The sequence below is a fragment of the Diabrotica virgifera genome, chromosome 6 (genome assembly GCF_917563875.1).
Source record: "Diabrotica virgifera virgifera chromosome 6, PGI_DIABVI_V3a".
Taxonomy (NCBI): Eukaryota; Metazoa; Arthropoda; class Insecta; order Coleoptera; family Chrysomelidae; genus Diabrotica; species Diabrotica virgifera.
In genome coordinates, this window is record NC_065448.1 from 48,815,415 (window position 1) to 48,838,897 (window position 23,483).

Consider the following 23,483-nt stretch of genomic DNA (forward strand, 5'->3'; position numbering starts at 1 on the left):
TACACTGTTCAATGGTTCCATGTTTTGATTTATCATGGGGGACTGGTTTTCTACATGTTTTTCATTATCTTCAATAGTTGCCTCATCTAATGCCAAAAGGGAAGTATTTCCTCTCGGAGCTAAGTGTCGGACCGATACTGTGGTTTCATTTCCATTTGGTAATCTGACATGTGCATAGTCTGAATTTGCTTCTAGGAGTTTTACTTCTTCCACCAGAGGTTCATATTTCGAATTTCTAACATGTTTCTAGAGGAAAACAGTTCCAGGAGTATTAAGCCAAGTTGGAATAGATGTACCATTTGTTGATCTTCTGGGATGATTAAACATACGTTTGTGTGGAGTACAGTTAGTAGAGGTACACAATAAACATCTAATTGAATGTAAAGAATCAGGTAGTACATCTTGCCATTGGTTTATGTGAAGATTTCTAGATTTAATTGCCAGTTGAACTGTTTTCCAAATGATACCATTAAATCTTTCACATTGTCCATTTCCTTGAGGGTTGTATGGAGTTGTATGACTGGAAGCAACACCATGACTTGTTAGGAATTATTTTACCTCAGCAGACAAGAATGAAGATCCTCTATCGCTGTGAATATATGCAGGAGTTCCGAAAGTAGTAAACAACCCAGTTAAACAACTGATGACTGTTGAAGATGATAAATTTGAGCATAGAAATGCAAATGGAAACCTTGAATATTCATCTACAATATTCAGCAGATATTTATTTTGATTGTTAGATGGTAAAGGTCCTTTAAAGTCTATATTCAGTCTGTCAAAAGGTGCTGTAGCCTTAATCAAAGTGCTTTTGTTTTTGTAAAATTTTGGTTTAATTTCAGCACAGATTGGACAAGAAGAGATAGTTTGTTTGACATCTTCTAAGAATAAGGTAGATTTTTACATCGTATCCAGTGATAGAATCTGGTTATTCCAGGATGACACATTGTGTTATGTAAATTGAATAAATTTTTATCTGACATAGTGGGGTGAATAGCAGCAGATATTCTCGAAAGAGTATCCGCAACAATGTTTTGATTCCCCAGGTTTGTAAATAATTTCAAATTTATAGCAGGACAGTTCTATACGCCAACGCATTATTTTCTCATTTTTAATTTTAGATGTTGATTTTAAGTCAAACATAAAAGCAACTGACCTTTGGTCTGTAATAATTTTAAAGTGTCGACCCCTAAGATAGTGTCTCCATTTTCTTATGGATTCCACAATTGCATAAGCTTCTTTTTCAACACTTGAATGATTATGTTCTGTTTTTGAAAGTGTTCTTGAATAAAATGCTACTGGTTTTCCTTGTTGTGTAAGTTGAGCTCCAATGGCAAATTCGGAGGCATCTGTTTCAACTGTAAATATTTCATTTTCATCAACAGAAGTGACTACTGCTTCTACAATGTCCTGTTTCAGCTTTTCAAAGGCATATATTTGAGTTTGATTTAAGGGAAATTCTTTGATATTGACAATAGGATGTATCTTTTCCGAAAATTTATGTATGAATTTTGAATAGTGGGCGAACATTCCTTGAATTCTTCTTAATGAAGTGATATTTGTTGGTGCTGGTAAATTGATAAGGGGTTGCAGTCTTTCAGTATCTGGTGTTATAGTTTTCTTTTCAATAGTATATCCAAGTATATTAATTTGAGTCATGCAGAATTTTGATTTTTCATCGTTTAAAATTAATTTATATTTCCTTGCGATTTGCATAAAGTTTTGCAGATTCTTGTCATGTTGTTCTTTTGTTGTTCCACAAATAGTGACATCATCTAGGAATGCAAATGTATCTGTTAATCTCTCATTCTCTATTATGTTGTTAATCGTTCTTTGAAAACATGCTACTCCATTGGTGACACCAAATGGAATTCTTGTAAATTGGTAGAGGTTGCCACATGCTTCAAATCCAGTATAGATTTTCTCATGTTCTAGTATGGGAATTTATGATAAGCACTTCGTAAATCGATTGAACTAAAGTATTCATATTGAGAAATTTTATTTACTAAAATTTCGAGGTTTGGTAAAGGGTAGGCATCTAGTTCAGTAAATTTATTAAAAAGAATAATCGACAACCATACGTTTTTTATGGTTTGTATTACTAGTAACTAGTACTTGTGCTCTCCATGGAGAATTGCTTGCTTCAATAATATTTTCTTTAAATAATTTTTGAATTTCAGTGTATATGAATTTGGAATCTTCAAAGGAATAGCGTCTTGATTTTATGGCGATAGGTTTGCAGTTTCCTGTTAAATGGGCAAACAGTGGGTATGGTTTTACAATTGCTGTGGTTAGATTACAGATTGGAATTGGATGTTTCTTACCATAAAAATTAAACTGCACTCCAGAATGCTTATTAAGGATATCATGGCCAATTATGACATCTGAGCATAGGTTTTTTAGAACATAAAGTTTAAAATTTTTATAGGTATGTTCAGATATTTTTAGGTTAACAATGCAAAAGCCGCACACTGGAGAGCAGAGCTGTAAAAGATACTTTTTAAAAGTATCTAGATACTTTTAAGATACTTGAGGCGAAAAGTATCTTAAGATACTAAGTATCTAAGATACTTTTTTGTGAAAGTATCTAAAGATACAAAATACCGGAAAAGTATTTAGAGTAAAAATATCTTAGATACTTTCAAGTATCTAAGATACTTTTGAGTATCTAAGATACTTTTAAGTATCTAAGATACTTTTAAGTATGTAAGATACTTTTATGTATCAAAGATACTTAGATGCTTTTCTAGTATCTAAGATACTTAGATACTTTTGTAGTAACTAAGATACTTTTAGGGTATAATATAAAGGTACTCGGTACTCTACTACTCTACAGTAGATTGTCGATACTTTTGTGTTAAAAACATTATTTTAACCCTTTAAATTATCGTACAATTTTAGTTTAAGCCAGCAGGTACTTTGAAATGGTATACTTTGGGCTTTGGGGTAGATAAGAAATAAAAGACGTACTAAAAGACAAACTAATAACTATGTATTGAAAACAAAAATCAAACATTAAATTTTCAAAACAATATAAAATAAACATAAATTCGTGTGTTAAAAACAGCATAAGATGCATTATGCATTAAAAACAGAACATTCAACATAATTAAATTTTTAAACACAATAGGATAGGATATAAAAAATAGTAACATTTTGGTAGCTAATAACTAGTTAGTATAACCACTAGCTTTTAGTAAAACTAAATTTTCAAAAGTATGATCAGACAAGGCATGACGTCGGGGTGAATTAATAAAAGTTGCAAAAGAAAACATTCTTTCAACAGCTGCAGAAGAAGGTAATGGCGTATTGAACTTTTTAAATAATTGTTCTATAATATTATATTTTTTTAACATTTGTATGTTGGTTTCAGAATCGGCCAAATATTGTAATAATTGCAGCTCAGCTTGTCGTTTATAATCTAAATCAGTATAGCCAGTGTTTTCGTTTTGCGTTTGAAGATCGGAGTTAATATCAAATTCAAAGATGTCGTTTTGCATTTTGTTACTTTTCATTACAGTAGTAATGTTATTTGTACTTACATCAAATTGTTTTAATTGTTCCTCATTTTCCTTCATAATTTTTATAGCTTCTGTAATTACCAAATCCTTAATTTCACTAAGGTCATTTTCGATATTCCTGATTCCTCGAAATGCAGTAAGCCAACGTGTTTTAAATAAAGGATTAGTAACTGCAGCAATTATTGCAGATTGGTTAGTCAACTTAAGAAGTTTTTCAAATCTGGAGTTTAAAGATACTGTCAGATCGTTCAAAATAGGTTCCACATATTTAAACTTATTGGTTTTAAGCTTTTCAATTTTAACAAACAAGCTTACGATTGATGGTAGAAGGAAACCGTAGTACATATTTTGTTCGCCATGAAGAATGTCAAGTGCCAAAGCAAACGGTTTTAGTATTTGGCATAATTCTGCTAAATAATTTAGATCAGTATCTCTGAGCCGATCTTGTTTTGCAAAATTTAATTTTTCGTATAGAGATTCCAGTTTTTCTTTAGACTTAAGAATCTGGTTCAGAGCATCGAACATGGAATTCCAACGAGTCTCACCCGGGTAACTTAAAGTATGTCCTAATACTTTTTTTATCACTTCAGCTGATTTAGGACGACCTGCTTTTTCCATATATGATTACACCTAGCTATTGCTTGTTCATGTTTTGATCTAAGAGAACTGGTTGAATTAATTATTTTCATAATATCAGCAGTTGTTATTAGGGCAAGTGTATGACTTGCACAACGTATGTGTTCAGATAAAGTAGGTATGATCATGATCAAATTATTGTCACTTAAATTATTTGGAAGGAGATAATTTTCGTTTTCAAATATGTCAGGAATATCCTCTTCATACTCCAAAATATCTTCCTGATCTTCATCAATGATGTCGATATCATCTTTTGGCACTTGTTGTTGATGTTCACCGTCGTCACCAGTGTAGTATAAAACATTATTGATACCAAAAACACCAAATGCTTTGACAAAATTTGAGCCGTTGTCAGTAATTGTTGCTAACACTTTATTTGGATGTAGATTATAAGCAGTATGTATGTCTTCTAATAGTTCAGCTATACGGTCGTGTGTATGCGCTCCAGAAAATCTTCTACATGCTAGCGGTGCTGACTTTCGTAGAAGTTTGTCGTCAATCCAATGACATGTAACACCAAGAAAACTTCGGGTTTTGCATGACCAAATGTCAGCCGTCGTGCAGACGTAACGGATATCATGTAATGTTAATTTTAAGTTTTTTTTGTTCTCAGACACCATAGAGGAAATTTTTTTTACAGCTGTACGCCTGGATATGATTTTTAAAGGAGTAATTCCCTTAAATAAATTTAAAAAGCTACGATTTTGTAACAACGACAAAGGTGACATGGTATCTACAATAAACTGAAGAAGTCTTCTGTTAAATTTATCCTGTGTAACATTTTCGGTCTTTGTAATCATTTTTCTAATGTTCATTTGCCTATCATTGATATTTTTAATTTCCAGTTTTTTCGTAAGTTTAGAACTTAAATAATTCTTAAAAAATGTTGAATGTTTCGTTTTAAAATGTTTTAAGAAGTTACTAGTAGAACCTGAATTTCCCTTTAAATATTTATTATTAGGTAAACACATTCTACACTTAGCTATAATGTCTCTTGTCCCGTCAAGTTTTTCTAATATTTGTTGCGTAATTTCAAAATATTTCCCATCAAAGAGATTTGAGGTTGCTGCACTATGATGTGAGGATTGACTATTAGTTACAGAAACAGAACTAGTAAAACTACTAGCAGCAGTAGCACTAGTAGCAGCCGAGTTGTCTGAATCTGAATCCTGATTTTCATAGGTTTTTTTCGAAGATTTTGAAGAGGAAGCACCGCCAAAAAATTTTCTGAACTTCTTTTTTGTTGTTGTTTCAGGACTTTCAGGAATATATGTAGGGTCTTTTTCATCTTCACTTGGTGTAAAAGGGTCAGGTTCAGGTGATTCAGGTTCAGTAAATGTCATGTCAACATCGACATTTAGTTCTTTATCATGACAATTCTCATATATATCCATCTGAAACAAAATTGTCAAGTTTTATGTGGCCCCGACCCTAATTTTGTTAGCACTACTATAATTAGTTTTTGAATGATTTTACAAGGACCACGCTGCAATAACGACTTAAACTTCAAAAAATAAGATTTTTAACACCCTGTATCTCTTAAACTTCTAATTGTAGACCCCAAGTATTGAGATTGTTTGCATCGGCTTAATGCAAAGAATCCAAAAAGATGAAAATATACATCAGGGGCAGGGCGTTCCATTTAAAAAAATATTAATTAGTTAATCCTGGAAATATGAAACACCCTGCCTGTATAAAAGTAAATAATTTTAAAACGTGAAATTTAAAGTTGTCCACAATTTTTATAAATAGGTTTTTTTGTACAGTATCAGATATATCGAACTTTACTGCACCATTGGGAATTGGGACACCCTGTCAGAGCGCAAAAATATCATGATAGTTTTTATAAATATAAATATCAAAATATCGGATATATTTGATATATATCGGATATACAGGGTGTCCCCGACTAATTTACCCACGCTATATCTCTTAAACGAATAGAGATTTTCGAATGGGACAAAAGGTGATATATTCTACTTGTAACAGACTTTAATATGGCGTACAAAAAAATCATCCCCTAAATAATCATCCCTTAGTTACAACCCCTAACTTTAATTTTTTTAATAGCACCCTGTATATTTTTTTATAGTTTTAGATGTGGTCTTTTATCGTCTATTCAACACATTTTTTTAAAATAAAATCGGTTCGTAAATAACCTAGAAACTATCAGTTTATTTTTGTTAAATTGTGTGTCCCAGACTAATTTATCCAGGCTATATTTCTTAAACGAATAGAGATTTTCGAATGGCACAAAAACTGATCTATTCCATTTGTAATACACTTTTATATGGCGTAGAAAAAATTCATCCCCTAAATATTCATCCCTAACTTACAGGGTGCTATTTAAAAAAAAATAAAGTTAGGGGTTGTAACTAAGGGATGAATATTTAGGGGATATTTTTTTTCTACGCCATATTAAAGTGTATTACAAATGTAATAGATCAGTTTTTGTCCCATTCGAAAATCTCTATTCGTTTATGAAATATAGCCTTGATAAATTAGTCTGGGACACATAATTAACAAAACTCAACTGATATTTTCTTGGTTATTTACGAACCGATTTTATTTTCAAAAAATGTGTGAATAGACGATAGAAGACCACATCCAAAACTATAAAAAAATATACATGGTGCTATTAAAAAAATTAAAGTTAGGGGTTGTAGCTAAGGGATGATTATTTAGGGGATGATTTTTTTGTACGCCATATTAAAGTGTATTACAAGTAGAATATATCACCTTTTGTCCCATTCGAAAATCTTTATTCGTTTAAGAGATATAGCGTGGGTAAATTAGTCTGGGACACCCTGTATATCCAAATGTGATATTTATATATTTTCGAAAAAAGTTACAAAATGGAAAAAAAGCAGAAATAATAAGCTTATTCCAAAGTAAATATAAAAAAAAAACATGTAAAACTAAATAAAAAATTAAGTATGCTAGTAAAATGTGAAATGATATTACGCTAAAGCGAAAAAACAAATAATGCTAGTAGATACATAAAAGATAAAAATAAGAAACAAAATTTGAAACAAAACCATAAATTCCTTCTTAAATAATTAATAAATTGATACACTCTTAAGTCTTCAATATAAATCAAAATAAAAACAGAAAAGAAATAATATTATAAAATAACTTAAAAACATTAATTCCCGTCAAACTTTATAAGTCTGAAATGTAGGAAAGGAAATAGAATATTGATATATATCTTGATCTTGATATTTATTATAGATAAGTATCAAGATATATATCAGATCAGGATATATATCAGTGGATATATATTTTTGCGCCCTGCACCCTGTAGATACAACCGTAATGTTAATTTTATAATTTTATTTTGATTTCTTTGACCACAGGATTTTAGGTATTCTACTCTACATTGCAGGGATCAGGGATCATAATTTATTGAATCACTTCATTTTTTAAATTGAAACAAATAAACATTTTACTTAAATTTAAAATAGGTTATAAAAAGCAAAGAAAGGAACTTACCTTTTCTAGTGCACTAATATTTTTTCCTTTAGCGAGTACGAACGGCAAAGGCAAACTAACTTAACGCTGTAAAGGATAAACGGATAATGCTGCGGGCCGGCGGGCGGGATGCAAAGAACAATACACATCGTCTCTCCCGCTACGGCCGGCGCGACAGGTCGAAGCTTGTCGGATCATGAAAAGTATCTATTTCTCAGGTCCTGAGTAAGTATCTAAGATACTTTTTTGTATCTAAGATACTTTTTTGTATCTAAGATACTTTTAGTATCTAAAGATACTTTTAAAGATAAAAGATACTAGATACTTTTAAGAAGTATCTAAAGTAAAAGTAACTTTTAAATGAACCAAAAAGTATCTTAAATAAAAGTATCTAAGATACTTTTAGTATCTTAGATACTTTTTTTATCTTTTTACTAAAGATACTTTCAGCTCTGCTGGAGAGTTTAAAGATGAGGAAGCCATTTGTACATTTAAATTTGTAGGGAATATTTGTAGTTGATTTTGAATGGCAATACTATTTGAAATGTAACTGTCTGTACTACCAGTATCTACTAGAGCTTCAACCTCAGAATTATTTACATGAATTTTTATTATAGCTTTTGATAAACAGGACGGAGAGGCAGCAGATAGCATTCCAACTAAAGCAGCAGATGTTTTGTTATGAACATGTGATTTTTGTTTTTGGTTCTTACTTTTACAGACTTGCTCAAATGTCCGAATTTACCACAAGAGCATTGATGATTTTTAGCAGGACATCTATCTCTAGTATGGCGACTTTTTCCACAGAACCAGCATTTTGAAAAGGTAGCTGCGCTAGTCGAGTTGTTTTGATCAGTTTCGTGTGCAGTATTCTGAAGGGTGTTATCAGGAGTAATATAATTTACAATAGAATTTGACATAATATATGAATCTGATTGTTGTTGGGCCATTTCTAAAGCTCTAGCTGAATTATATGCTTGATCTAATGTTAAAGTGGCGCTTTCAAGTAGTCTTTGCCTAATATTTGAAGCACTTAAACCTCGAATAAAAGAGTCCCTGATGTAATCGTCTTTATTTCTATCAGCAGACACTGCTTGAAAATTGCAATCCTTACTTAAGTGTTTTAAGATTAATAAATATTGATCAATGGACTCATCCACTTGTTGCTTTCGTGTAGATAATGTATGCCGGGCAAATATTTCACTCTTTTGTTTTATGTATAGTTTTTCTAAGGTAACAGTTGCATCAGTGTAGGTGGTACATTCACTTATAGCTTCATATACTACAGGATTTACATAATTCACCAATAAATTCAGTTTATCTTTGTCTTCAGATACATTAGCTGCTTCTAGAAAGTTTTGAAAGGTTCTCTTCCAGTGTGTCCAGAGTTGTGTTGCATTTGTTGAATTGGAATCGATGTCTAGTCGATCAGGCTTGAGTAGTTTATCCATTGTTGAATAAATTTTAGTTTATTAAATTGTAATAATGAAAACCTTGAGAATTAAAGGTTTTAATAAACTAAAATTGTACATACATTATGATTGACAAACTGTGATACAATGATATGACAATGACATGACATTGACATGAGGGAATGACATAATGACAATAATAACAACAATAATAGTTATGCAGAAAGGAACACCACATATTATATGCACAATATTATTTATAAACTACTGTAGAAACATTAAATGAACCAAAATTACTACTTGCATATGCGAATGACATTGACATCGTGGGAAACACAGTCACCAATGTGAAGAAGATTTTCAATAAATTAGACGTAGAAGCAAAAAAAACTGGTCTAAGGGTCAATGAAGAGAAAACCAAATAAATGTGCATTAACACACAAAAGAGATAAGGTGGAATAGGACAAAATGTTACAATAGGCCTATATAACTTTGAAAGAGTGGAGAGTTTTAAATATCTCGGATGAAAGAGATAATTCAGGCAGCAAACAGTTGTATCCGTAGCCTGCACAACACTTTTAAATTTAAGAGTTTAACACGAGCATAAAAATCAGGATATATAAAACAGTAATGTATGGGTGTGAGACGTGGACGCTAACAAAAGCAATGGAAAGAAGACTCAGATTAACTAGTTTTGATGGGAAATAAGCCACAATTTTACTAAAAAAATGATTTTATTAACGTTTCGACGTCCAAATCGGATGCCGTTGTCAAAATACAAAAAATATTAATGAATTAAACAAAAATGTTGTTGCTTAGTAAAAAATTCTTCTAATAATTTATTTAATCTGACTCATTTATATCGGCAATTCAGACATATATTATACATTTTGAAGTATAAGATTTTAAAATGATATTGCCAATATTTATGAGTTGCGTTCCTGGGACGACTTTACTGAAAGATAGTTCATTCGATTACATGAAATCAACCCCCAACTCAAGAATATCCGTCACAAAAAAAAGAATGTGTGTACTTTGTACGCACGTAAGAAGTTATACTTCTATTATATGATTTCAACGAAATCAATATACTTTAAACAGTTTCTCTACTACTTTCCAAAAATTTTTATTAAAACAATACCAAAAATTAAAAAAATAAAAGAATAAAACACACACAAACACATTGAAAAATGCCACAAATGATTTCTGAACAATAATTGTTGCCAAAAATTTTAATTAAATATGTATTTTCTGAAAAAAATTATATAATAATATACTTACAATCATAAATCTATAAAAAAATAAAAAATGATATAACTTGCATTGGGCTTGAACCTACTTCCCGTGTATCCCGCCGTACGAGAGTCGAAGCGATTTCAAACTGCACCACCTTCGCGTATACGTCATCTGGGAATATACACAAACTGAACAACTTTTTGACATTTTGTTTATATGAATTTTTATTAGTTTGATTTTTGTCGAATTAAAATACAACAATATATAGAGTAAGAAAACGATACATTAGATGAAAATTTGTAGAAAGTTTGTTCGTAATCAGATTATGTAAATTAAAACATTGCATACTAGGGGTATAGCATAGCAAGTACTAGGTAAGTACATTATTTTTTTTTACATTTTCCAAATAGGTATGAAGATAATTTTTTATTGGAATACAACTGAAACATTTAGAATTACGTACCTGTGGCTTTTCAAAACTATTTAAAAAGTCACTATAATTATAAATTTGATTTTATTTCTGTCCTCACAACAATAAAAACTAATATATTATACAACATTTTTGTTTACCGATAACCTACATATTGAACAATTATTGACAGATCATTTCAACACCCAACCAGAGCCCGTATAAAGACTAATACCAAACTGTCGAAGTGCGCATGCGCGCAGATCAATATAAATTCACCCTCAATCTCGATCGCGCCTAAAGAAGTATAACTTCAAAAATCATAACACGTGATCTGTCTTTAAAAAGACAACCACATGCAATGGTGACAGTAAAATTCTCGCGTTAGAGATTCCATAGTAATAAAATATATTAACGTTAATAAAATCATTTTTTTTAGTAAAATTGTGCCTTATTTTCCATCAAAACTAGTTAATCGCAAAAATGTCACAAGAAAATACAACTTCAGAACAACGTGAAGACTCAGATGTTTGAGAGAAAAAATATCATGCTGAAGAAATTGGTAACAAAGAACAAAAAAAAACTAAACTGTTTGAAAATTTTACTGCCATCATTACATATGGTTGGCTTTTTAAAGGCAAGTCACATGATTTTTGTGACGAATATTCAATAAACTATGTTCAAATTAAGTCGTCCTCAGGAACGCAACTCAGAACTATTATCAATACCATTTTAGAGTCATGTACTTTGAAGTGTATAAAATCTGTTGCTAAAAACGATAATATATGTCTAAATTGTAAATGTGAATCAGTCAGATAAAATTAAATTTTTTATCAAGTAAAAAAACAAAATTTGTTTAATTTGTTAATGTACTTTGATTTTTGTATTTTGATAAGGATTTCCGATGTGGAAAACATTTTGTATTTATCTGACTAGAATTTATTGCAACTGGCTGAATGACTAATGTCTATTTTTTGGTGCACAGTATCATTCCCAACCATTATTTTGGGGTTTGCAGAGGGATCATTTAATTTAACTTCCAGCTCATTTACTTTTATTGGATATCATTTATTAATTTTTGAGATTATTTAATATTTTCGATGTTCATATACTTTATAACCAAAAGAGGTTATTGAACCAAAACATATAGAAAATGATACATAGATTGAGTATCTAAAAAAGCTCTATGCAGAGGAAGAACAAATGATGCTAGAACCGGAAACACCAGAAATTACCACAAATGAAGATGTTAATATAAGTGCACAGGAAGTACGAAAAACACTCGAAAAGCTGAAGAACAGAAAAGCTGCAGGTAAGGATGGAATACCAAATTAATTACTGAAATATTGTGGAGCAGCAATGACAGAACAATTAGCAACATTAATTAACAAAATCATAAACCACAATAAAATACCGGAAGAATGGAGAACGAGCGAACTAATTCTACTATTCAAAAAAGGAGATAAAAAGCAGCCAAAAAATTACAGAGGTATCAACTTGTTAAATACTACCCTAAAACTTACAACTAAAATCTTACAAGACATAATGAATCAGAGGATAAGTTTAGCAGATGAACAACAGGGTTTTCGTACTGGAAGATCGTGTACAGATGCAATATTCGTCATAAAGCAAATTACTGAGAAATCACTTAAGTATAGTAGTCCAGCATTTCTATGTCTGATTGACTTAAAGAAAGCATTTGACAGAGTAAGACTCAAAGATCTAATCCATCTTCTGTATAATAGCGAGGTCCCTGTAGATATCATAAAAACTGTTGAGAGAACATCTACCAAAACAACAAAATGGAAGTAAGAATAGATGGACAACTTACAGAACCTATGAATATAGGCAGCGGAATAAGACAGGGAGACTCATTGAGTCCTATGCTTTTCAATTTAATCATGGATGAAATCATCAAAAACGTCAACAAAGGAAGGGAATATAGAATGGGAAACAAAGAAGAAAAAAAACTCGGCTACGCAGACGACACAATATTGATAGTCCAAGATGAAGATAGTCTGCAAAGATTAGTCCACAGATTTAACATAAGAGCAAAAGAATTCAATATGACAATTTCATTTCAGAAAACCAAAACAATAGTAATCAGTAAAGAACCAATCAGATGCAAAATAGAAATTGATGGTTATCAGTATTAAACAAGTAATGGAAGTAAAATACCTTGGAATTACATTGTCAAGTTACAGAGACCTAGACAAAGAAGTGAGAAATCAAGTACAAAAAGCAAATATATTGGCAGGATGGCTTAATAACACTATATGGCGAAACCGACATATTAACACTGAGATGAAGTCAAGAATTTATAAAGTCAGTGTAAGACCAATAATGACATATGCATCAGAAACAAGACCCGATACATACACAACACAAAGACTACTGGAAACGGCAGAAATGAGAGTACTGAGAAGAATTACAGGAAATACACTAAGAGATCGAAAGAGGAGCGAATATATTAGAAGACAATGTAACGTATAGTGTATAAACGATTGGACACTAAATAGAAAAAAAGAATGGAACAACCACATGTGGTCAAAATAGCACGAGATAAATCACCAATCGGTGGAAGAAGTATCGGCCGACCGCGCAAAAGATGGAGCGACAACCTTCCATAGAGGTATCAATCCGCCAATGAACAAGCAGAATTGCTTATAAAGAGGAAGAAGAAGAAGAAGAATGTATTACTTTAGGTGCGGCTTAAATATTTACGTCAGCTTCGTTAACATTTCAGGTGTTCATAAATTCTATTTCTAGTTGCTGAGGTTTTTTGGTCCTCGTTTATTATTTTTGGTTGCCAAATATTATTTTGGAGACAGAGTATAAACCTTGGTAGATAATATTGGGGCTGAATAATTATTACTTTAGTGCTCATTTAAAATATAGCCAATAAAAAATAATAAACAACTGATAGAAAACTAATAAATATCTACTCTTTCAGGTCCCATTGCATTTGATCTCTGCGGCCGAGAAGGGGCTACCCAAGCCATCGGTTTCCTGTTAGGGCTATGTTCAATTCCTCTAACACTCGGACCATATGTTGCTGGTCTAATTATCGACAGCCAGCATACTTATACGCTACCATTCGTATTGGCTGGCATCCCACCTGTGATAGGCTCAGTAGTAATGTTTGTGATAAAATGTTCAGAAGCCCCAAAATCGAATGTTTCCATATACAGAACGAATTTTGTGAAAGAAGAACCATATGAAAAAGGTACGCTTTTAGACAAATCCAGACGATCAAGTCTTGTAGATCAAGGGATAAATGGTAGATTAAGTATTCAAAGGTGTAGATATTCAAGTATGTGATATAATATAATTGGTTTATTCGGAAGTATGATTCATTGTTAACCTGACACTTGAGTCGCTGGAAAAATTTTTAATAGGCGTGTATAATTTACTTCACTTCTACAGTCGACGGAAATTTGATCTCTAAAAACGGGACGAGCAAGCTGAATTTTGCTGAAGATGTCAATTTTAGATGACTCCTAATAAACATGCAAAAAAGTTTGTCACTCCTACCTCGAACTCCCCCTAAAAAACCCCGTCGGAAAACATCGATAAGCCAAAAATATTTAAGAAAAAATGTTTCAAAAAACAAATGTAGCTGATCTAATTTAGAACAATAGATATTTATGTACCAAGTCAGTAAAGTTACTCTTTATCGAACGAGTCTGATATTATGAGCAGAGCGAGCGAGGCGAATAATAGATGAGTTCGATAAAGAGTATTTACTGACGTGGTGCATACAAAATTTTATGGCCAACAATTTGATATTGGTTTTAACACTACTTACAATTTACAATTTAAGAGTTTTTTAAATTTTAGACCCAATAAAAATTTCATGACCGTGATGAAAAATGACTTTTGCATGATGGCCGCTTTCGATTTTTAATCGATAGTTATCTTATCAATATTGAATAATTACTAAATTGGTAGAGTTTTGATTTATTTTATATGAGTATAATTACAAAATACTACAGAATTTCACTTTTTGACATACATTTAATTAACAATGTCGTACAGTTTCTACAATATTTTTAATAATTAAAGTAAATAAATTGTAAGTTAACTCAAATAAATAGGTAATCGATTACTGCCATCGACCACTTACATTCAATCTCGATTAATCGCAGCAGGTAAAGTAAAATTCTTCTTTCAGTACAATAAAGTGTTACTTTACTGCCGCAAATGAGGGCAAATGAGTACAATAATGAATGACTTTAGTGACGGTTGGCGATACAAATGTTTATTAGTACTTTTTGTGTAGAATGAACCGTTCTCTCAGTAAACAACACTTAAAGCGACCGGCGAGTTGGAATTAAATTTTTTGGTCAGGGTGTATATTAGTGCACCCTAATACTTATGTGCGTATTTTGGCATTGGATTCGAGCTTGACATGTAACACCGTTGCCATATCCTCTACTTTTTTATACTACCACATTACATAAAGTTGCATTTAAAAAATTGTTTTGAAACATCAATTAAGTAAAGTTTTTTATGTTGTTGTCTTTACCAATTTTGAAAAAATGTGAAAACATTGAATTATGCACGTTCGTCTGTCCGTCCGTGTGAGGTGTCAAATGAAAGCTTATATAATCCATGGATGGTACTAATTAGGGGAACAGGAACAAATTAACATTTAGGGGACAGGATGAATCGGAGCATTCGTTAAATCAAGTTAATTATAGAGAACAAATAAAATTGTTTAACAAATACGATCTGGAATTTTCTAATTTACTTTCTGACTCAAAGACATTTAGAGGAGTACCTAAAACAGCACAGAATGAAAGAATAAATTAGTAGTTACATTTTGATCCTTTTCGGTAGAAGTAGACGAAACTAACTGATAGAGGTAACATGTCATTCATAATTATCAATTGTTGTTCGATACGCGTTACGTCTAATATTTATGAGAGGTTTTTAGGATTTCAGACGTGAGTAGAAGCCATAAGACAGAATATATTTTTGATGTTTTAAAGGACAGATTAAAATTTTTTGATATCAAAAATAAATTGGTAAGGCAAACTTATGACGGCGCTGCCGTATGGTCTCCAGGCAAAAGTTAAAACTATTGCACCCCCGCTTTATTTACCCACTGTCATAAGCCATTGACCTCTTTGACGATTCAAAATTTAAAAGTTACGCCAAAGAATTTTCAAAATATCTATTAGACAAGTTCATTAAAAATTATCCATCATTTAATAAAATAAAATAAGAAAATTAATTAACAGTTTTATATGCTGATCCAAATATTTTCAGAAGGTGGGATAAGTTACAAAATATGTATAATTTTATATACTGCAATTTATTACTAGATAACAATAAACTGTTCCCGAAATTAATAAATAATTATTGTCTTCAAATGCAGGCAAATTCTGCCTCAAATAAACGGGATTTTTCTTGTCTCAAAAGAGTCAAAACGTATTGTCGAAACACCATGAAACAAGAGAGAATGTCAAGCTTGTCTTAAATGTCAATAGAAAAAAACTTTTAAAATCTCTCCAAAGCAATAATAACTTTTACAATGGCGTTATAACCCATTTTGCTACTTCGAAACACATAGACTAGAGTTAATTTATAACCAACTTAAGGTTCTAAATTTGTAGGAAAAAAACAAAAAAAAAAACAAAATCTAAAAATCTCGTATCAAATTGAAGCATTTTAATTAGGTGGCATACCTATCTGAGAAGACAAAACCTTGCCGACCATGTTCCTAAAGCCACGAGCCGCCACTGTATTTAAAATATTGATTTCGCGCGCGTAACTGACAAAATCTTCGAGGGCTTCAGGAATCGTTTCTAAGAAAAAGTTCATTCTACACAAAAAATGATAATAAATATTTTTGTTTAAAATTATCTCAGCTACATTTCTTGTTTGAAAAATTTTTTTCTAAAGGGGTTAAGATTCTTGGTAAATCGATGTTTCCCGTTCCCCTCCCCGCTGCGAAGGTTTTAGGGGCGTAGTGTTAGGGGTATAGGTAAATTCTAGTTGCCAGTTTATTTTAAAAACTTCCATAAACCACCTGTTAGACGTTAACGATGTAAAATGTTGGTGTCAAAAGTTAATAAACTTTCAGATTATTTTTTATTTACTGAATTACTATTCGTTTATAATTTTAATTATTTTATAATAAATGTTTTTTTACCCAGACAGTGTTTAAGACAAAAATACTTTCAATACCATTTCCTTAATACATTTTACTAAATATAGATAATATGGCTCGCGAATTTTACTAACAAATCAAGAGACGTCATTTTTTTTCTTACGCGGAGGATTCTTACAGTAGGAAAAATGAAAGAATACCCATGAACGAACATAGAAAACACGCTGTATTTTCCTGTCACCGTGTCACACAAAAAATTGGCCAGCGCAAATGCATGTAATAATTATTATTACATGTATTGGCGCTGGGCAATTTTCTTTGTGACACGGTGACAGGAAAATACAGCGTGTTTTATATGTTCGTTCATGGGTATTCTTTCATTTTTCCGACTGTACATAATTTCAGTTGGAGTATAGTTTAATGGTCTCACTAATACCTTCCCATGTCTAATGATGTCATTAATATCTTGAATTTCAATGAAAATTTTGTAATGCCATAAAATAATATCAATCCCGTCAGCTTCATATTACGATTGATAATTAAATTCTACAAAATGTCCGGATCTATCTATCTATATATCTCTACAAAAATATGTATTTCTTAATCCATTTATCAGCTCACGCTCCGCCAATGGTATTTTGAGTGTTCGACTATATAATCAAAGAATTCAGTATGACAATTTCATCTCAGAAAACTAAAACAATAGTAATCAATAAAGAACTAATGAGATGTAAAATAAAAATTGGTATCAGTATTGAACAAGTAATGGAAATAAAATACCTTGGAATTACGTTGTCAAGCTACGGAGACCTGGACAAAGAAGTGAGAAATCAAAAGTACAAAAAGCAAATAGACTGGCAGGATGTCTTAATAACACTATATGGAAACCGACATATTAACACTGAGATGAGGTCAAGAATTTATAAAGCCAGTGTAAGACCAGTAATGACATATGATCAGAAACAAGACCCGATACAGCCACAACACAAAGACTAGTAGACCAGAGCGCATCTGTAAAAATAATAGTACATTTGGATGTTGAGAGGTGACTCATATTTTTTGCAGAAATTGCTTGAGAATAACTCATATAATAATATTTGAGTTATCCTCCCACTCAAAAAGGTCCGGAACATTGTTTAAATAATCAAAATGTCAAAAAATTAAGGAAAAATTCGATTCTTCGTTTTTTGATTATAATTTAAAAGTATTCATTTTCAAGAAAAATTGCACTAACATAAAAGTTGCGTAATTAAATTTCATATAATATAGGATTAGCTACAAATTTTAAAAGTTGTTACCCTTGTTGCAAAATAGCAATAATTGCGAAAAAACCATAAAAAAACAAGTATTTGCATTTTACGTTTTTCAACCATTTATGCTACACTTGAGACCTTCATATTTCACCCAAAAAAACTTTATGATATAACAAAACAACACTTTAAATTTCATTGAGATCGGTTCAACAGATTTCACAAAATAAATTTTGCAATCCAGCTTTCGCAAAAAAAATTCATTTTTTCAAAATGTTGCAGGACTGAAAATAAAGCAGATAGCAAGTTGAAATTTTTTTTTTTCATATAGAAGAATACCGTACCTTTCATTTTCAATTTGCAAAACTAAAATCGGTTAACTACCACGGCGCGGCGTCAGGAATTAAAAAAAAACATTAATTTTGGTGCTACGCGCAGGACAGCGGATACGTTTGCTCTGATTGGGCATTCCAATGACCTTTGATAATGATTGATAAATTATTTTAATTTTTTGTACATTTCGATATAAATAAATAAATTTGTTTATTGCAAAATAAAAACGCATACACTGTCCTTTGAAATAACACTTTTTTAGCAAAAACTTTCTTTGTTCATATATTTTAACTTAGAGAATAAAAGTTTATTATTTTTAAACATATGCAATTGTTTAAACAATATTACACAAACAATAATCAAATTAGCTTGATTTTTGTGGAATTAAAATATTAAAATACAACAAAATATAGAGTAAGAAAATAATATATTAGATATAGATTGGAAGAAATTTTGGTGGAAATCAACTTGTATGAATCGAACACCGCTGTCCTGCGCGCGTAGCACCAAAAATTATTGTTTATAAAAAAAAATTCCTGACGCCGTGATAGTTAACCGATTTTAATTTTGCAAATTGCAAATGAAAGGTACAGTATTCTTCTATATGTAAAAAAATTGTTATCTGCTTTATTTTTAATTTTGCAACATTTTGAAAAAATATTTTTTTTGCGAAAGCTGGATTGCAAAATCTATTTAACCGATTTTAATGAAATTTACAATATTGTTTTACTATATCATAAAGTTTTTTTGAGTAAAATATGAAGGTCCTAAGTTTAGCATAAATGGTTGAAAAATGTAAAATGCGAATACTTCTCTTTTTATGTTTTTTTCGCAATTATTGCTATTTTACAACAAGGGTGACAATTTTTAAATTTTTTAACCAATCTTATATTGTAGGAAAAAGTTATAATCAAGAAACGAAGAAAAAAATCGAATTTTTCCTTAATTTTTTGACATTTTGATTATTTAAACAATGTTCCGGATCTTTTTGAGTGGGAGGATAACTCAATTATTATTATATGAGTTAATTCCAAGCAATTTCTGCAAAAAATATGAGTCACCTCTCAACGTCCATCTCAAAACAGATGCGCCCTGGACTATACTGGAAACGGCAGATATAAGAGTACTGAGAAGAATTATTACAGGAAATACGCTGAGAGATCGAATGGGGAGTGAAGACATTAGAAGACAATATAATGTACAGTGAATAAACGAATGGACACTAAATAGAAAAAGAGAATTGAATAACCACATAAGCAGAATAGGAGAGACACATGTGGTCAAAATAGCAAGAGATAAATCACCAATCGGTAGAAGTATCGGCCGACCGTGCAAAAGATGGAGTGACAACCTTCTATAGAGGTATCAACCCGCCAATGAGCAAGCAGAATTGCTTATAAGGTGAAAGAAGAAGAATAAGACTATATAATAACATACCAAAAGCCTCTAAGCGATTAATTCTACTATACATATTAGAGGACTATACATAGCGCTTTTGAAGTTAAAGTTTCATGTGATCGTTATTGAATAGTGAACAACTCATTTTTAAAAATGTACGAGCTATCTTTATTCTACATTTTATCTCCTTATCTGGATCTAGCCGTTCAAGTTGGATACTCTTCGTATTAGTTTTGCTGCCATCATGGCTTCGCGCTCTGCAATGAGATGTAGAGGAGGTAAATCCAGCAAAACCTCAAGAGCTGCTGTGGGAGTGGTCCTCATGGTTCCTGAGATGCCAACGCATGTCAACCGCTCCGGGACAGTCTAGCCCGGAGCCACCACACGATGGCCGCATACGTCAATATGCTGCCTTTATCATGGATTGGTATATCCAATTAGGTAGAATTTTCGGCTGCAGACCCCATTTGGCTCCGAAAGCTCTTCTGCACGCCAAGTAAGCTGCAGCGGCCTTCTTCAGCTTGGAGTCCAGATGTTCCTTCCATGTCAGTTTAGAATCCAAGATCACTCGTAGGTACTACCCTGACTTGGAAATCGATAATGCTTTGTCATAGAAGCTAAACTCTCTAGTAGATCCGATGACCCTTCTCCGAGTAAACGGACCAAACAACTTAGTCAAAATCGATATTTTGAGTTTTTACTAATCAGTACAGAATTACACTATAGCCATTGTCGTTTACTTTTAATTTTCCATCCATGTCTTTCGGTCTGTTAACGACCAAAATTGTTGTAATGCCTTTGGAGTAGTAGTATAATATGAAATATAGCAATGTTTCAAAACACATTGCAAACCTCCTCATTCGAGATTCCAACCAACCAACTGGATTTACAAATAAGGAATTAGAGGGGGACAATTTTCATGCTAAGATGCCTTACAAAGCGACAACTACGGACAGGAGAGTAATGAAACATAAAGGAAGGCATGGGAACAAGAACTAAACACATCTATGCTGAATCATCTAACTATATTAAATTGTTTTTTTTTGTTATTTTTAAAAGTTCTCGAGCCATTTGGTTTATTTTTTATTTTGTCGAGAAAAATATAAGAGATAAGTTTGTTTTGAGCAAGTTACATTTGTTTTTTCGCTAGATTTTGTATGAAATATTTAATTGCAACATCGTTATGTATACAACCAAACATCCGATGAATTATAATCATCAACATTCCAGCATAATCGCAAAGTTCTGATTTCCCATCAACATCCTCTGAATCAACAAGAGACATAATACACCGATTATTTTCAGCACTGAGCTTTTTCTCTTTTACGTTATCATTCTGATTAACGTTTTAGCTTATATTAGGCCTGGATCCCGCGTACCAAAAAAAAAGTTGATTAATAGCAAGCTGAAAATTTATTAATAGCTTAATAATTGTGGAACAGGTTAAAAATTTGGAACGTCAGACTACGAAAACGTCCCATGTATTTTGTCGGACCGAACTTCCAATTATTGATTTGTTACCCTTTCATTAAACTCTCATGCAAAAATCAGACTGGTATTCATTACCAACTGGGCATTTTAATAAGTCCGACGCGTAGAACATGTCAAATGACAGGAATTATGACAGGTGATAAATAGCAGTCTGATTTTTGCATGAGAGTTTAATGAAAGGGTAACAAATCAATTGGAAGTTCTGTCTGACAAATTACATGGGACAATGATGGGACGTTTTCGTAGTCTGACGTTTCAAATTTTTAACCTGTTCCACAATTAAAACTTCCCCTGTTCCAGTGTTTCCGTACACCAAAGTTTGTCCGACTAGACACCGTTAAGCTATTAACAAATTTTCAGCTTGCTATTAATCAATTTTTTTAGTACGCAGGATCCAGGCCTATATAATTTATGGCAATATCTCAAAATGTAAATAATTTTCATATAATCTCTTCTTCCACTCGGCATTTCAACAACTGTTAAGGTGATACAGTAGCGATCAACAGGTAGCCAAAACGCGTTCCAAGATTGCGGCTGTAATTTTGAATATTTTTTTGAGATATTTGGCACACGTATTCGTAATATAATAAAGAATGGCGGTACAGAGCCCAATTTGAAAAATATATTAATATGTGGAAATTACTCTGTAATTAAATAAAATATTAAAAAAACGAGCCTGTACCGCCATTAAGAAGACCAAAAAAAAGACACTTTCTTCAAATAAACTTTTTTATCCGATGCCTAGATTTTGTGTCATTTTGAACTACTAATGAAATAAAAAGTTTTAGTAGTTCCAAAATGACACAAAATCTAGGCATCGGATAAAAAAGTTTATTTGAAGAAATTGTATTTTTTTGTTCTTCTTAATGGCGGTACAGGCTCGTTTTTTTAATATTGTATTTAATTACAAAGTAATTTCCATATATTATTATATTTTTCAAATTGGGCTTGTACCGCCATTCTTTATTATATTACGAATACGTGTGCCAAATATCTCGAAAAATATTCAAAATTACAGCCGCAATCTTGGAACGCGTTTTCGCTACCTGTTGATCGCTACTGTTTTCTCTTATTTCAAATTGCATAAAGTCCCTTTTAAAGTGCGTTAGTATGAGGAGCTCATGACGCTAAAAAACCGAACAAGGAAGGTGTGTGAGTATGTTCTGGAATATCAGATATAATTTTCTTAACAATGAGATTTTATTACTTCTTAAATAGATTATTAAACAGGCCAGTCTATACTTCGTTGTTAATTACTGATTAGAGTTCATTAATATCTTCGGCACCGTTTAATAAACATAATTTGAGGTTGTTAACATTTAACTTTTGTTATTGAGATTGTGCCAATTGCGAGTCATTAAAAAGTTAGTATCAAATGATTCTGATTGATTAATTGATCTACTATTTTTTATCTAATCCAATACGACTTAATGACTGATAATAGATGTCAATAAGGCTACTAAGACATAAAAGAAACTATGTAAACATAAACAGATTCTGATTTCGTTCACGGAAAACTAGGATTATGATTAAAGGCTAATTATTTAGCAATATAGTAATTCCGAGAGATCTATTTTAAGAGATTTCTACCGGTTCGAAAAGAATTTGTATATTTAGATGCCCGAGTTGCATAGTCGTCATAAGTGAAACAAAAAAGAAACTTCAGGGAACTAAAAATATGGACGTCTACCATATAAATCGAAACTGTGGTTGTGGTAGGTAGGTATATTAATAGACAAAAAGTTAACAACTAGAACGGAAAGCTACCCTTACATAGAGAGTGAGATTTTAGTGAGACACAATATCCAAAAAAGATACGTATCTAGAAATAGTAGGCAATACTATTCTCCAGGCTTGCATAATATACCGAATTATATAGGGTGATTAACAACTGCGTGGTAAAGCAAGCAATTGTCATTTTTTTTAATAGGACACCCTGTATATTTTTTATATTTAGATTTCTCTCATAATCCCTATTCTTACAATATATATATATTACTTTACATTACTATACAGGGTATATAACGAGTTGTGTTTTGGGAGTTTTTCATATTTCTCAGTGCATAAATCTGTTAGCTGTTATCTGTTTCTTTTATTGTTTATCTTGTCTATCTTTATCTTCTATTCTTCCTAAATTTTAAGTTTCGCCCTCGTGTCCAGTATTGTGCGCCCATTTTAGACGGTAAATAGCATAAACTTGCAAGACATTCA

The 23,483-nt window shown here is 31.7% G+C and overlaps 1 protein-coding gene across 3 annotated transcripts in view; it reads left to right on the forward strand.

Annotated features, from left to right (window-relative positions):
- LOC114335574 (monocarboxylate transporter 10) overlaps positions 1-23,483 on the forward strand; it is a 208,131-nt gene that overhangs the window by 162,539 nt on the left and 22,109 nt on the right. For 2 of the 3 annotated variants that reach the window (XR_007698513.1, XM_050652809.1), the window contains exon 5: positions 13,636-13,908. Coding sequence is in view for 2 of the 3 variants with exons in the window: in XM_050652809.1 (XP_050508766.1) it covers positions 13,636-13,908 (273 nt within the window). In the remaining variant the exon portion in view is untranslated. Of the gene's footprint in view, positions 1-13,635; positions 16,846-23,483 lie in introns of those variants that run through there. The other variant, XM_050652808.1, reaches the window with a different exon arrangement.